The sequence below is a fragment of the Juglans regia genome, chromosome 13 (genome assembly GCF_001411555.2).
Source record: "Juglans regia cultivar Chandler chromosome 13, Walnut 2.0, whole genome shotgun sequence".
In the NCBI taxonomy this organism is placed as follows: domain Eukaryota; kingdom Viridiplantae; phylum Streptophyta; class Magnoliopsida; order Fagales; family Juglandaceae; genus Juglans; species Juglans regia.
Genome location: NC_049913.1, coordinates 6,809,905 through 6,823,172, shown reverse-complemented (window position 1 = coordinate 6,823,172; position 13,268 = coordinate 6,809,905). Strand labels below are relative to the sequence as shown.

The window sequence follows — 13,268 nt, the reverse complement described above, 5'->3', positions numbered from 1 at the left end:
AAAAAAATATATTTAAAAGTGTTATAAAAATAATGTGAAAAAAATTTTAAAATTTTTTTATTTCCTTTTCACATTTTTTTAACATTTTCAAATATTTAAAAGAAAAATTTATAATATTATATATTTTCTTAATAGAAACTAAAAAACAAATAAAAAAAGAAATCGATGAAAATCAACCGGAGCCCAAAACGCATTTCTCCTCAAAATTTGACATTGTTTAATTGTACTCGCTACTCACAGAGTACACGCGTCAACTAGATTTCCGTGCAAACCCCAGGAAAATCACCAACTTTCCTAACATCCCCCACTTAAAAAGTTTCAAATATTTATATAGAGAGAGAGAGAGAGAGAGAGAGAGGGAGAGGGAGAGGGAATAGGGCATAATATGTTTTTCTTACAGCAATAGATTATGGATTTCGCTCGAAAGAAATCGTTCAAATCACATGGTTCTTATAAGCACCTCCAGAAGATTTCTGCTGGACGAGGCACTGACGAGTTTGCCCACGAGAAGCTTCCCATCCTCGTCGACCACGAATCAGAAGATCATCATCACCAATTTATGAGTGCCGTTGATCGCTCCGACCGCCGAGAAGTCATCGTGAAAATCGACGAGGGAGATTTCATCAGTCCAGATGTGGTGGCCAACAGTAATAACAACGGCAACAACAAGATTTGGAGGGAGTCCAGCTATGACTTCTGGACAGACGACGGCGACAGCAACAACGTTGGAAACAATGTGGTTAGTGAGAACACCTTGAAAAATGGGAATGCTGTGGATTTTGATTTCCCGAGACGTGGGCAGGGGGCGGAGGACCCGCCGTCGAAGCTGATTGCACAGTTTCTGCACAAACAGAGGGCGTCAGGCGATACGTCCCTGGACGTGGATTTGGAAATGGATGAGCTCCGTGCCGACCCTCGGAACCCGAACCTACCTCCGGTGTCAGAGTCCAAGGAGCTCAAGGTCTCCTTCCAGCCCTCAAATGCTGGGGTTGAGACAGCAAACGATTCGGTGCGACGTCGTTACAAGGAACGGTCTTTCGACGAAGGGCAACAATCATCACCGCAAAAATGTCGCGGCAGTGGGTCGGGGAATTCGGGCGATGAGGTGGTGAGGTGTACATCAAACTCATCTGCTCAGAGAAAGTCGAGCTTGTTGAGAGCGAAGACAAAGTCCAGGCTGATGGAGCCACCGGACGAGCCGGATAGGCGATCGGGCCGGGTTCCCAGGTCGGGCCAGCTCCGGTCAGGTTTACTTCCGAAGACTTTGGACGAGGACGAAGATGATCCCTTCTGGGAGGAGGACTTGCCTGGCGAATATAGGAAAGCGAAGCTGAGCGCTCTGATTGTTTTGGAATTTGTGAGTTTGGTTTTGATAATCGCGGCTTTGATTTGCTCTCTTTCTATTCCCTATCTGAGGGACAAGAACCTGTGGAAGCTCAAGCTATGGAAATGGGAAGTTCTGATCTTGGTTTTGATCTGTGGGAGGTTGGTGTCTGGGTGGGGTATTAGGATCATAGTGTTCTTTATAGAAAGAAATTTCGTTTTACGTAAAAGGGTGCTTTATTTTGTTTATGGTGTTCGGAATGCCGTGCAGAATTGCCTATGGTTGGGACTTGTTTTGATAGCTTGGCATTTTTTGTTCGATAAGAAGGTTGAGAGGGAAACCAAGAGTGATAAGCTTACGTATGTGACAAAGGTGTTTGTGTGTTTGTTGCTGGGTACCTTGGTTTGGTTGGTGAAAACCGTTATGGTCAAAGTTCTGGCTTCTTCTTTCCATGTCAGCACCTATTTTGACAGGATTCAGGAGTCTTTGTTTAATCAGTATGTGATTGAGACGCTTTCAGGGCCGCCATTGATTGAGATACAGAATGCGGAGGAGGAGGAGGCAAGGCTTGCCGATGAGGTCAGGAAGCTACAGAACGCTGGTGCTAGTGTGCCCCCTGATCTCAAGGCAGCTGCTTTCCCACCAACAAAGAGCGGAAGGGTTATAGGGAGTGGAGTGCTGCAGAGTAGCCCTCGACTGAAAAGCGGGAAGCTATCACGGCTAATGTCGAAGAAGGGAGATGATCAGGGGATAACCATTGATCACTTGCATAGGTTGAATCCGAAGAATGTGTCAGCGTGGAATATGAAGAGGCTGATGAGGATTGTTCGGTATGGGACTCTTACGACCCTGGATGAGCAGCTATTGGATGCCACAAATGAGGATGAGTCTAGTACACAGATTAGGAGTGAAGTCGAGGCAAAAGCAGCAGCGAAGCAGATATTTCAAAATGTCGCTAGGCATGGGGCTAAGTAAGTCCTTACTGACTTATTCCTTTGACAATCTATCTTACTATTGTGCCTATGTATGGTTAAGTGAAGTGCCCTTTTTAATAGTTTGATTGGAACTTTTAATTATAATTTTGCATCACTTTTGCTTCGTTGAATGCACTTGAACTTTTGTGGTTAACTTATTACTAGTTGTTTCCAGATAAGGAAGGATTTGTGCGTTGGTTTCTTGTTCACATCGCTCTTTTGTGTTTTTTAAATAAAATTCATGCTTGTTATTTTAATCATGTTTTGAGAATACCTATTTCATAGAAGAGCCATCCTGCTGGACCGCTGGTAATTAGCTTGTAATATGTTGCCACACATACTATACGACAACTTCAGACCCTTTATTGACAAGTCCAGATAATGCGATTTGTGTTGCATGTGGTCCTAGTTTTACTTGTTTACTTGATAATCAATCTCCATTAAAATTTCTTCGTCAGGTACATCGGCCTGGAAGACTTGATGCGATTCTTGCGAGAAGATGAGGCTTTGAAAACCATGAGTCTCTTTGAAGGAGCATCTGAGACAAGGAGAATCAGCAAATCATCCTTGAAGAACTGGGTGGTAAGGATTGGGCAACAGATGGTTTTATTTTTAAAGGCCCTCCTTTTCACAATACAGGATAAGTTAGAAGCAGCATTCTTTACCACGTTTTAAGTTTTATCTAGATGAATGTTAACATTTGCGCGCTACCCTTCATGCTACTTTGTACAAATATCTTACCATTTATGTTTCAAGCAAGGTTTAGGTACTAGTGAACTCAGATCCAAACCTAGTTTCAAATGGGTGTGGGCATGCGTCTGCATGCAAGCTTGATAGTGATCAGAATGAAAACTGCAACCACAATTGTTGGGTCTGGATCATAATCTATAGCTGATCACAGCAGTTTTAAACATGGGATACACTCAATTTTAAGCCCCGTCTGTATACAATTGATTAGAGAATTGGTGTTGCGCATATATATGATGATTTTGTCTATGCCATCGTGGGCACCCGCAAAGAAGGATTTCATTTAAGCACCATATTTAAAGTCCTTCAAATTTTGTTGATGCACTTCTATGAATTTTCATCATGATTTGATAGATGTGTTTGTGTTTTACTTGGTAGTTATAACGGTAATGTAATGCATTTGATCATTCCAGGTGAATGCCTTCAGAGAGCGGAGAGCACTCGCTTTGACATTAAATGATACCAAAACAGCCGTAAACAAACTTCATCGAGTTGTGAACATTTTAGTTGGCATCGTTATGTTAGTTATTTCGCTTCTGATTCTGGGAATTGCGACCACCAAATTTCTGGTCTTTGTAAGCTCTCAGCTCCTCCTTGTTGCATTTATTTTTGGTAACACCTGCAAGACGATATTTGAAGCAATCATCTTCTTATTTGTAATTCACCCATTTGATGTGGGAGACAGGTGTGAAATTGAAGGAGTTCAGGTAATTTTGCATCCCTAATTTGTTTAATTTTTCCATCTTTTTGGCCATTTCATAACTGGGGGCCTAATCTTTTATTCTTTCTTTTTTAAAAAAAAAAATCAGATGGTTGTAGAAGAAATGAACATATTGACTACCGTGTTTCTGAGATACGACAACACGAAGATTGTCTACCCAAACAGTGTTCTTTCTACTAAGCCCATCAATAACTTCTACCGCAGTCCTGACATGGGAGATGCTGTTGAATTCTGTCTCCATATATCAACTCCGGCAGATACGATTGCAATCATGAAACAGAGAATTATAAGGTATGTACAGGAAGATAACTACTTGCTTGCTTTACATTGTGTATATATAAGCCGATAAGTGTCTAATATGATGGTTTTTCTCTCCCTTTATGGCCGCCCGCAGTTATATTGAGAACAAGAAGGAGCACTGGTATCCTGCACCTATGTTTATATTCAAGGATGTGGAAGGGTTAAACAGGCTGAAGATAGCTGTATGGCTGACACACACAATGAACCATCAAGACATGGGAGAAAAGTGGGCAAGGAGATCCCTTTTGGTTGAAGAGATGGTTAAGGTTTTCCGTGAGCTTGACATTCAATACCGCCTGTTGCCTCTTGACATCAACGTCCGCACCATGCCTCCTGTGAATTCTACCCGACTTCCCTCTACCTGGACGAGTGAAAAATGAAGTTTTTCCTACTAAGTGGATGTCCATGAGCTGCTTATGACCTCTTTGGGGGATGCACCCTCGAAGGCTTTATTTTCATAGAGTATGATATTTTCTGGAGAATGGAGAGGTGATTTTGTGTATGATGCTGTTTAGTTAGTTAATCTCATTCGAAGGTTCGAGCCTTTGAACAGAACAACATTGAACTAGAACAATTTGAAATTTAAATGTATACACGTACCGGTTGTTCAAGATTTGATTTTGTCGTGGTACTGTTCTAGTGGATAGATTATGCTATTGCTGTTCCAAGTTCGCATTGGAGTGGACAGGCAGAGGATCTATGTTCTTGCGCAAAAGGCATTACAGCTTTTGGCTGATGGTACAAAGAGGATTCGAACTTAAACTTGAGCTAGCATTACCCCAAGATACATGTTCTTCTGTTATGACTCCCCCATAAAGCTAGCCCGCTTAGACTAGACTTCATTTGGTTACACAGTTCAAATGATATAAGATGTTTTATTAAAAATTGAATAAAATATTATTAGAATATAATTTTTTAATATAATTTTTATTTTAAAATTTGAAAAAGTTGAATTATTTATTATATTTTGTGTGAGAGTTTATAAAAGTTGTAATAATGAGATAAAATTATATGCTTTGTGTATCCAAACTAAGGACGTTCAATTTGTTTCATAATATTGAGATGTCATTTAGATAATGAGTTGAGATGAATTGAGTTGAAAATTGAATAAAATATTATTAGAATATTATTTTTTAATAGTATTATTATTTTGAAAATTAAAAAAATTGAATTGTTTATTATATTTTATGTGAGAATTAAAAAAAAATTATAATAATAAAATAAAATGAGATAAAATTCAAATAGACTTGAGTAGCCAGGCTACGTTGGGAAAGTAATCTGCTGAATTGGCCTCTCTACAACATGAGTCTACGTAGAACTCACCCTCGGTTTTATTAGCTAAGTTGAAACTCAATCATGTTGAGAGAATGGTACTAGCCCTGCATCATCCCATCAATCCTCACCCACTTCGCATGGCAGTATATTATGAACAAAAAATCTACTCAACCTCCTACTATTCACACAACTTCCACACTTCACATTATTTTTAATTTTTATTATTTTTTTCTTTTATTAAATATTTATTATATGAATAATGAATAAAAAATTTGAAATAATTTAAAAAGAATAAACTCAAAAGAAAATTTAAAAAAAATATTAAAAATTTAAAAAATTTAAAAAAGTGTGGAGTGTGGAGTGTGGTGGAGGTTGTATAGCAAAGCTCTATTATGAAACCGTAGAAAAGATGCGAATGTTATGCCAAAGAAGAGGGAGGGCACACATGGGTAAACGCTTATCCTTTATTTTTGCAGATAAGACGGTATTAGTTGAAATAAAAATTAAAAGTTGAAAAAAATATTATTAAAATATATATTTTTAATATTATTTTTATTTAAAAATTTAAAAATTTTGAATTGTGTATTTTTATTTGTGTTAAAATTTTAAAAAAATTATAATAATTAAATGAGATGAGATAGATAAAAATTATTGTAAAAACAAATGAGACAAATGAAAGGGGAAGCAGAGAATGAGAACTAGTAAATAAAAACAATGGATAAATGGAGATATTGCTGAAATCGATTCACCATTAAGAATCTCTATTTTAAATATCATCTTTCCAAATTTCAATCATAATTTCAAGCAGATTGCGTTATATTGTGCTCTTCTTCTAATTTTAGGCAGAATTTTATAATTTTCAAGAAAAATTTTATATACTATACTATCATTTTATTTTTATTCTATTAAGTATGATGTGATATATTTATCATTATTAAATAATTATTTATTATATATTTTATTATTATCATATAGAATAAGGATATGATGTTTAGTATTATATGAGATAACAAAAAAACAGAAAGGGAGAGAAGCAACATTCTAGTTTATTTTTCTGCAGGCATCACTTCATTTAAATGTTGTCATCCACTGCATTTATGTTGTCATTACTGTTCAGATAACAATGTTGTCATTATGTTCATGTTTTCATCCACTTCATTTACAAAAAATCTACTCAACTTCCTACTATTCATACAACCTCCATACTCCACATTATTTTTAATTTTTATTATTTTTTTCTTTTATTAAATATTTATTATATAAATAATGAATAAATAATTTAAAAAGAATAAACTCAAAAAAAAATTTAAAAAAAATATTAAAAATTTAAAAAATTTAAAAAAGTGTGGAGTGTGGAGTGTGGTGGAGGTTGTGTAGCAAAGCTCCTACTATACAGGTGCCTACTGTTCACCCATCCACCGCACTCCATCCGACGTGTATTTTTTTTTTTTTAATGAAAACGTGCGTTTATCTTTTTAGTTTGATTTCAATTCCTCCCCCCCCCCCGACCCGCGTTCTGCTTCGTTTCCAAGCTTCGTCTCCAAGCTTCGTCTCCCGCGTCGCCCGCGTCGCCCGCGTTCTGCTTCGTCGCCCTGTCTGCGTCGTCTCCCGCGGTCTGCTTCGTCTGCTTCGTCTACCTGCTTCGTCGCCCTGCTTCGTCTCCCTTCCCCGCGTTCTGCTTCGTCTCCCTTCCCCCGCGTTCTGCGTCGTCGCCTTCCCCCGCGTTCTCTCCTCCACTCCCCCAGCTGGTGTCCTTTCGCCGCCGGCCTCACCATCTGCCAGCCCCGTGCGTCTCCATCACTCCGGAAGGCGTGGGTGGCTCCATCACGGCGTATAGCACCGAGTGACGTTAAATCCACCGAGTGCGTGGCTCCTCCACTGGGTTGCTGCTGCCGAGAGCCACTGTAAGGGTAAGAAATAAAAAAGAATGACTTTTTATTTGATAAACCGTGACGTGGAGTACTCGTGGGATAGAACCGGGTTCGGGCACGTCAGGAGTGCGGCGTGCGGTCAGGGAACCGGGGGTTGGATAGAATATTTCATTCCAAATATTTGGAATATAGCTACAGTAAAGTCTAAATTAATTTCTAAATTTAGAACACACTATTCATTCATCAAATCCATTTTATATTATTTCTTTCTCTCTCATTTAATATAAATTATTTATCTCTCCATTTTAAATGACAATTGAAAAAATATAATTAAAATATAATTACTAATTAATATATAATATTATGAATAGTAAAATATGATAAAATAAAATAAATTCATAATTAAAAAAATTAAAAATTTTTCAAAATTATTAATTACTCATTATTATATAATGAATAAATAACTAATCTAATTTGGAGATTTGATATGAATAGTCAAAGTTAAATTCATCTTATATTATTTTATTATCATATAATGAAAAAATGGCTATTCCAATGTAGAAACTTATGTGAATGTAATAGTTAAATGTTAAATTTATCTTGTATTCATCAAAAATATACTTTAATTTAGTTAATCCAATAAGAGTGTTCTTACTGACCAAACTTTTTAATGAAAATCACAATGCCTGATTAAAGCACGCGTCGGAATCTAATTGCATACGGAGGGTGACCTTTTCCAGAGCATAATTTTTATAATAAAAATAATTTTATAATATAATAAATCACTTTAAATTACATTAATTTATAAAATTATTTTTTTATAATGTCTTTGTAGATAGATTATTTCTCTTATTCCGGACGCTTACGTCCTGCGTCTCAAGAGACTTATAGAGAGAGAGAGAGAGAGAGAGAGAGAGAGAGAGTTCAATCAATGATCCACCGATCCGTCCCGATGACTTCGTAAGCAACAACGAACTGCTCACACCTCGCCCGCTCTCGCTCCGATTCTCCGAGTCTAAAGTTTCTCAGCTAACTCGCCCCCTCTGATCTTATAATTTATATATATATTCCCTTTTTTTTTTTTCTTAATCGGATTATTCATTGCTACAGAGGATGAATAAGAGAACGAGAACCAGCGTCGACAAGGCAGTGGTCAATGTTTGGAAGCGAGAGGTCGGCCAACTCTCCACCAGGAACTTCGCCCACCGCCTCGGCGCCTCCGAGGTCCTATTTCGGATAACCTTATCCCCGGTTTTTAGTTCACTATTTTCTGTTCCGTTTGGAAGATTGCTTTATGGTTGTGGGAATTAGATTTTTCGTATTCCTGTTTGGTGTTTCCGTTTATATGTTCGTTAGTGCTTGGTTTAACCTCGGTTGATTTTCCCTTTCTCAATCAGGATTATGCGCATTCCTTTATTTATATTATTTGTATTGAGCTCCTGATCGGTACTTAATTTGTGGTACTGGGCTGCAGTTTGGCGTTTTGATCGTTACCTTTAATCAAGAATGAATTAATTTCGTCGTTTATAAGAGGAAAAATGCTCAAAGTCGTTGGCTTTGGACTGTCGTTCAAGACATTTTTCTTTTACTTCCCTTAATTTTTCTTAAAACCCAAAAATTCGTTCACTGATTACCCCCCCCACCCCCCCCCTTCTTTCAGAGAAAACTAGAAAGAGAGGGTGAAGTTTTGAAATAAGCTTTGGCATGACATATTTTGACTGCTTTGTTCATTTGTCTATGTTTAAACCAACATCTCACTCCTATAGAAAAATTATTAAGTGCTCCCGGACTACGGAAGACGTGGTACTCCTATTGTATCACTACATGCCATATAATTAAAATTGCTCAAGTAAGCACCAATTTTAATTTACATGACATCTTATGATAGGATGAGACTACCACGTGTCGGTACTCCGGGAGTACCTAATAATTACTCCTCCTATATTAGTCTGGTCTGTCAGTCTTGAACTCTTCTTCTCTTATTTTTCTGCAGACTTGATATTGTACAAGGTCTAATTAAATGAATTTATATGTCCCAGGATCTTGTTTGGCGATTTGATATCTACAGGAAGCTGGAAAAGCACAGAGGCTGTGTGAACACTGTAAGTTTCAATGCAGATGGTGACGTTCTGGTTTCAGGATCTGATGACAGGCGGGTTATACTCTGGGATTGGGAGACTGGGCGTGTCAAGCTTTCGTTTCATTCAGGTCATAATAACAACGTTTTTCAAGCAAAGATCATGCCTTACACAGATGACCGAAGCATTGTTACCTGTGCTGCAGACGGGCAGGTATTTCATCTGTTCCAAAGCACTTACAGTATGCAGTGGAGCTTTATAAGAGACTAATTAATTATTAATTGGCTGTTTACAATCTTTTTAGAATGTAGTTAAGGATATTAGAGGCCACAACTAACGAGCCCTGACTTGGACTTGTTCTCTTCTGGTTCTCCCTTGTGAGTGGGATGGAGTGTGAACTTCTAGGTTCAAGACCCATATTGACTAATGAAAAAAAGTTCCCAGTCAATATATAAACACATATAAAGTGATCCTGCTACTATGAAAAAATTTGCTAGTTATGCTCAATTGGGAGAAAGTTTTGAATTGCTATTTTGCAAACGAATTAGACTTGCAACTTTGAAATTCGATGGTGTTTGTCTTTTAGTGTCTGAATATTCAAGACTTTGACACTTCCAATGCCTTTCTCGTCATGCATAAACTGAACCAGCAATTGAATTTAGTCTACAAATTATTTTGTCAGGTGTCTTGACCATTCCATAACTTTTGCTGGTGTTTTTTCTTAATATTCTAGAGGAAATCTTCATATGATGAATATCCATTCTCCAGGATAGTGGATTAGAGATCTTGTTATGACAATTTGATGACGGCTGCTTGTCAATTATTCTTCCTATCAAAAGAGTTTTCACCTTGTTATCTTTTGCTATCAAGATTAAGAATTTTCTCTATTTTGTTCACTACAGAGCTTTTTTAATTCTTGGGCTACACCTGATCAATTTTAGGTGAGACTTGCTGAGATTTCGGAATGTGGAAGAGTGGAAATGAAATTGCTTGCTAAACATCAAGCACGAGCTCATAAGCTGGCTATTGAACCTGGGAGCCCTCATATATTTTATACCTGTGGTGAAGATGGTTTGGTGCAGCATGTAAGTTATAATTCCCCCTCACCACTTTAATCCCTGATATAGTAGCCTCACTTATCTGGAGAATTGATGTACGCTGGGACAAGCCTAAACACCTGTGTATGGCAAAAGTTGGATGAAACCATTTGATGGGCTTCATTTGGAGGCTTTATAATAGGAAATGAATTCTCTGTTCTATCAATCCTTTCTTTGATTTTACTTGATTTTGCCAATAATCTTTACTTTTCAATATTAAATGACTGGTTGATTCCCAGTCTGCTTTGGTGGTGGCAGTTATAAATGCTAGTCCCTTGGCATTCCCTTGCATTATGCTGCTGGTCGACCTCTCCCTTTTTCTCACATATTTTGATTTTGGCCTTAGTATTTATGATTGCTTGGTTATATGGCGGTGTGACCCTGTCATTATTGTTACAGTTTGATCTGAGAACTCAGGCTGCCACAAAACTTTTCACATGCCAACCTATTGACGACAGGAGGAATTACATGTCAGTTATCCCTCTGAATGCCATTTCTGTTGATCCAAGGAATCCGAATCTCTTTGCAGTTGCAGGCTCTGATGAATATACTCGACTTTATGACATCCGCAAATACAAGTGGGATGGATCAACCGATTTTGGTCAACCCACAAACTATTTTTGCCCTCTACACTTAATTGGTGATGAGCATGTTGGAATAACAGGCTTGGCCTTTTCAGAACAGAGCGAGCTGCTTGTGTCATACAATGATGAATTCATCTATCTCTTTACACGGGATATGGGATTGGGACCTAATCCACTTCCAGCTTCTCCAGTGTCTCTGGGCATTGATGCTAGTGACAAAATAGGAGGTGATCATCAATTCTCAGCATGTCCATCAACTATGGAGACCGATGAAAATGGTACTCCCCAAGTTTACAAGGGACACAGAAACTGTGAGACAGTGAAAGGTGTGAACTTCTTTGGGCCTAATTGTGAGTATGTTGTGAGTGGATCAGACTGTGGCCGGATATTCATATGGAAGAAAAAAGGTGGGGAGCTCATTCGTGTCATGGAAGCGGATAAGACTGTTGTAAACTGTATTGAGTGTCATCCTCATACCATGGTACTTGCAAGCAGTGGAATTGAAAGTGACATAAAAATATGGACCCCGAAGGCCCTTGAGAGAGCTACTTTGCCTACAAACATTGAAGAGGTATGCTTTACAGTTTTGAGTGTATAATTTAAACCCAAAAGCTTGATATTTTCCCATTGTATTTGGCTTGATTGGTTTGGACAAAAACTTTAAACCTCAATTTTTTAAAAGAATATTTTTATTAATAAGCCCAATGGTGCAACCCAAGTACGGTACCATACGAGAAACACCTAGCTAGTAGAAGAAAAATACTCTAGATAATCATGTACTAAGATGATCAAAGGTTCTATGACGATGAAGTATATGGTGATGACGATGACGACGATATTAAAAATGACAACGGTGTCGAGGATTGCTGTGACTGGTTTGATGGTAATGATTGATGGCTATTGCATTGATGCTGCTATTGGTAGCAATAATAATGATAATTTTATTTGTGGTTGTGATGATTGTTGATGATGGTTTTGATTTAAGCAGAAACCCAAGGCCAGGGGCTGGATGTATCGTATAGCTTCGCCTGATGATTTGATGTTGCAACTATTTTCTCTGCAAAGGCAGAGGACAAGCCCTGGTCGCAGTGGAGAAACTTCGGATGCGCGTCGGGAACTTTTGGACCTAATTATGACATTCAATGCCAATAGCGATGCTTCTTCAGATAATGAAGGAGATACCATCAGCCAGGATGACTTGTTTTATTGAGATGCTGGAGAAATCTTTTGGCCATGAAAAATGGTTGGCTTGTACATAACATAGGGTTTAAGTAAAACTGTTTTGGGTTTTCATATCCACTAGTTATTTCCCATATCAACTTCTCCATCATTCCTTAATGCTTTTGTTTTTCTCACACTCTTTGTAAATGCGGTATAAGTTGCTTATTTATGTCAGATATTGATTTACCTACTTTTTTCTTGCTCAGATGATTCCCTTTAATTACTCGTATGTTGGATTCTTCTAGGCTCCGAGTCACCTTCTTCTAGGTTCCGCTGGATACATCATCATCTCACTGTTATTTCACTAAAATAAGCGAGCATTGTCCATCAATCACAACGATAATGTACTGCCAGCACATGAAAAAAAAGGAAGGTTGGGTAAACCAAAAAACGAAGAAATTAACATCTGCACTTCCTTGATTATACGATTATCCTGTTCTTTTTAAAATAGCCCTTATTAATTTAACCTATTGAATTGAGATGTACCGTTATCTGATTAAGGTGATTGTTTAAAAAACTGTTGCGTATTATTTGGAGTGCAAAGTTGAAAAAAAATAAAAGCTGTAGAGATATTTTTAGTTTTGGATATGGATGTTTAGATGAACTAGAAACTAGTCACGTAATAAATTATAATGGCCTCATTTCAGTAAATGTTGTAAATTGACTCGTTTGGATAGTGAGATGAGATGAGATGATTTTATATGAATTATTTATTATATTTTGTATGAGAATTTGAAAAAATTATAATGATAAGATGAAATGAAATGAGATGGATTGAGAGTGTTTCTGTATCCAAACAGAGCCTAGAATATAAATAGTTTAAGATGCAAATTGAGACTTTGCAAGTTTTGAAAGTAAAAAACAAATGATAGTTACTTCGTATAACCATATAAATTATATATAACTGAGTTATAAGACTTAAAATCACATAAAATAAATTAATGAATAATCAGTATAAGAGACGTGTACAATTAATATAACGAAAAGAAAAATTCTATAAAGAAGGCTTACACTACACATCTCTACCTAATTAATATGTGAATTGTCATTTTTGTCATTCTATTTTCATGCTTAAA

The 13,268-nt window shown here is 37.3% G+C and overlaps 2 protein-coding genes across 4 annotated transcripts; both read left to right on the top strand.

The window, feature by feature from the left end:
* The first annotated feature begins 311 nt into the window (after positions 1-311).
* LOC109016680 (mechanosensitive ion channel protein 6-like) lies at positions 312-4,679 on the top strand. Its single transcript, XM_018999069.2, has 5 exons — positions 312-2,295; positions 2,757-2,880; positions 3,459-3,752; positions 3,855-4,057; positions 4,161-4,679. The coding sequence occupies exons 1-5, from the start codon at positions 410-412 to the stop codon at positions 4,444-4,446; spliced, it is 2,793 nt and encodes a 930-aa protein (XP_018854614.1). The 5' UTR covers positions 312-409; the 3' UTR covers positions 4,447-4,679.
* A 3,366-nt stretch (positions 4,680-8,045) lies between these two features.
* On the top strand, positions 8,046-12,397 carry LOC108993388 (DDB1- and CUL4-associated factor 8-like). 3 transcript variants are annotated; one of them, XM_035684894.1, is made up of 6 exons: positions 8,046-8,232; positions 8,323-8,436; positions 9,252-9,503; positions 10,232-10,375; positions 10,787-11,542; positions 11,960-12,397. In XM_035684894.1, exons 2-6 carry the CDS (start codon positions 8,326-8,328, stop codon positions 12,179-12,181), a joined length of 1,485 nt encoding a protein of 494 aa, XP_035540787.1. In that variant the 5' UTR covers positions 8,046-8,232; positions 8,323-8,325; the 3' UTR covers positions 12,182-12,397. The 3 variants fall into 3 exon arrangements, with proteins under 3 accessions (XP_035540787.1, XP_035540789.1, XP_035540788.1); XM_035684896.1 differs by having other exon boundaries at positions 8,055-8,172; XM_035684895.1 differs by having other exon boundaries at positions 8,069-8,240.
* The last annotated feature ends 871 nt before the right edge of the window (positions 12,398-13,268 follow it).

Bases quoted from the DNA above. Each gene is read 5' to 3' on its own strand.
- LOC109016680 (XM_018999069.2), top strand. From the start codon at position 410: ATGGATTTCGCTCGAAAGAAATCGTTCAAATCACATGGTTCTTATAAG. The intron at 2,296-2,756 runs GTAAGTCCTTAC...TTTCTTCGTCAG, and splicing joins GTCGCTAGGCATGGGGCTAA to GTACATCGGCCTGGAAGACT. The intron at 3,753-3,854 runs GTAATTTTGCAT...AAAAAAAATCAG, and splicing joins GTGAAATTGAAGGAGTTCAG to ATGGTTGTAGAAGAAATGAA.
- LOC108993388 (XM_035684894.1), top strand. From the start codon at position 8,326: ATGAATAAGAGAACGAGAACCAGCGTCGACAAGGCAGTGGTCAATGTT. The intron at 9,504-10,231 runs GTATTTCATCTG...GATCAATTTTAG, and splicing joins CCTGTGCTGCAGACGGGCAG to GTGAGACTTGCTGAGATTTC. The intron at 10,376-10,786 runs GTAAGTTATAAT...TTATTGTTACAG, and splicing joins AAGATGGTTTGGTGCAGCAT to TTTGATCTGAGAACTCAGGC.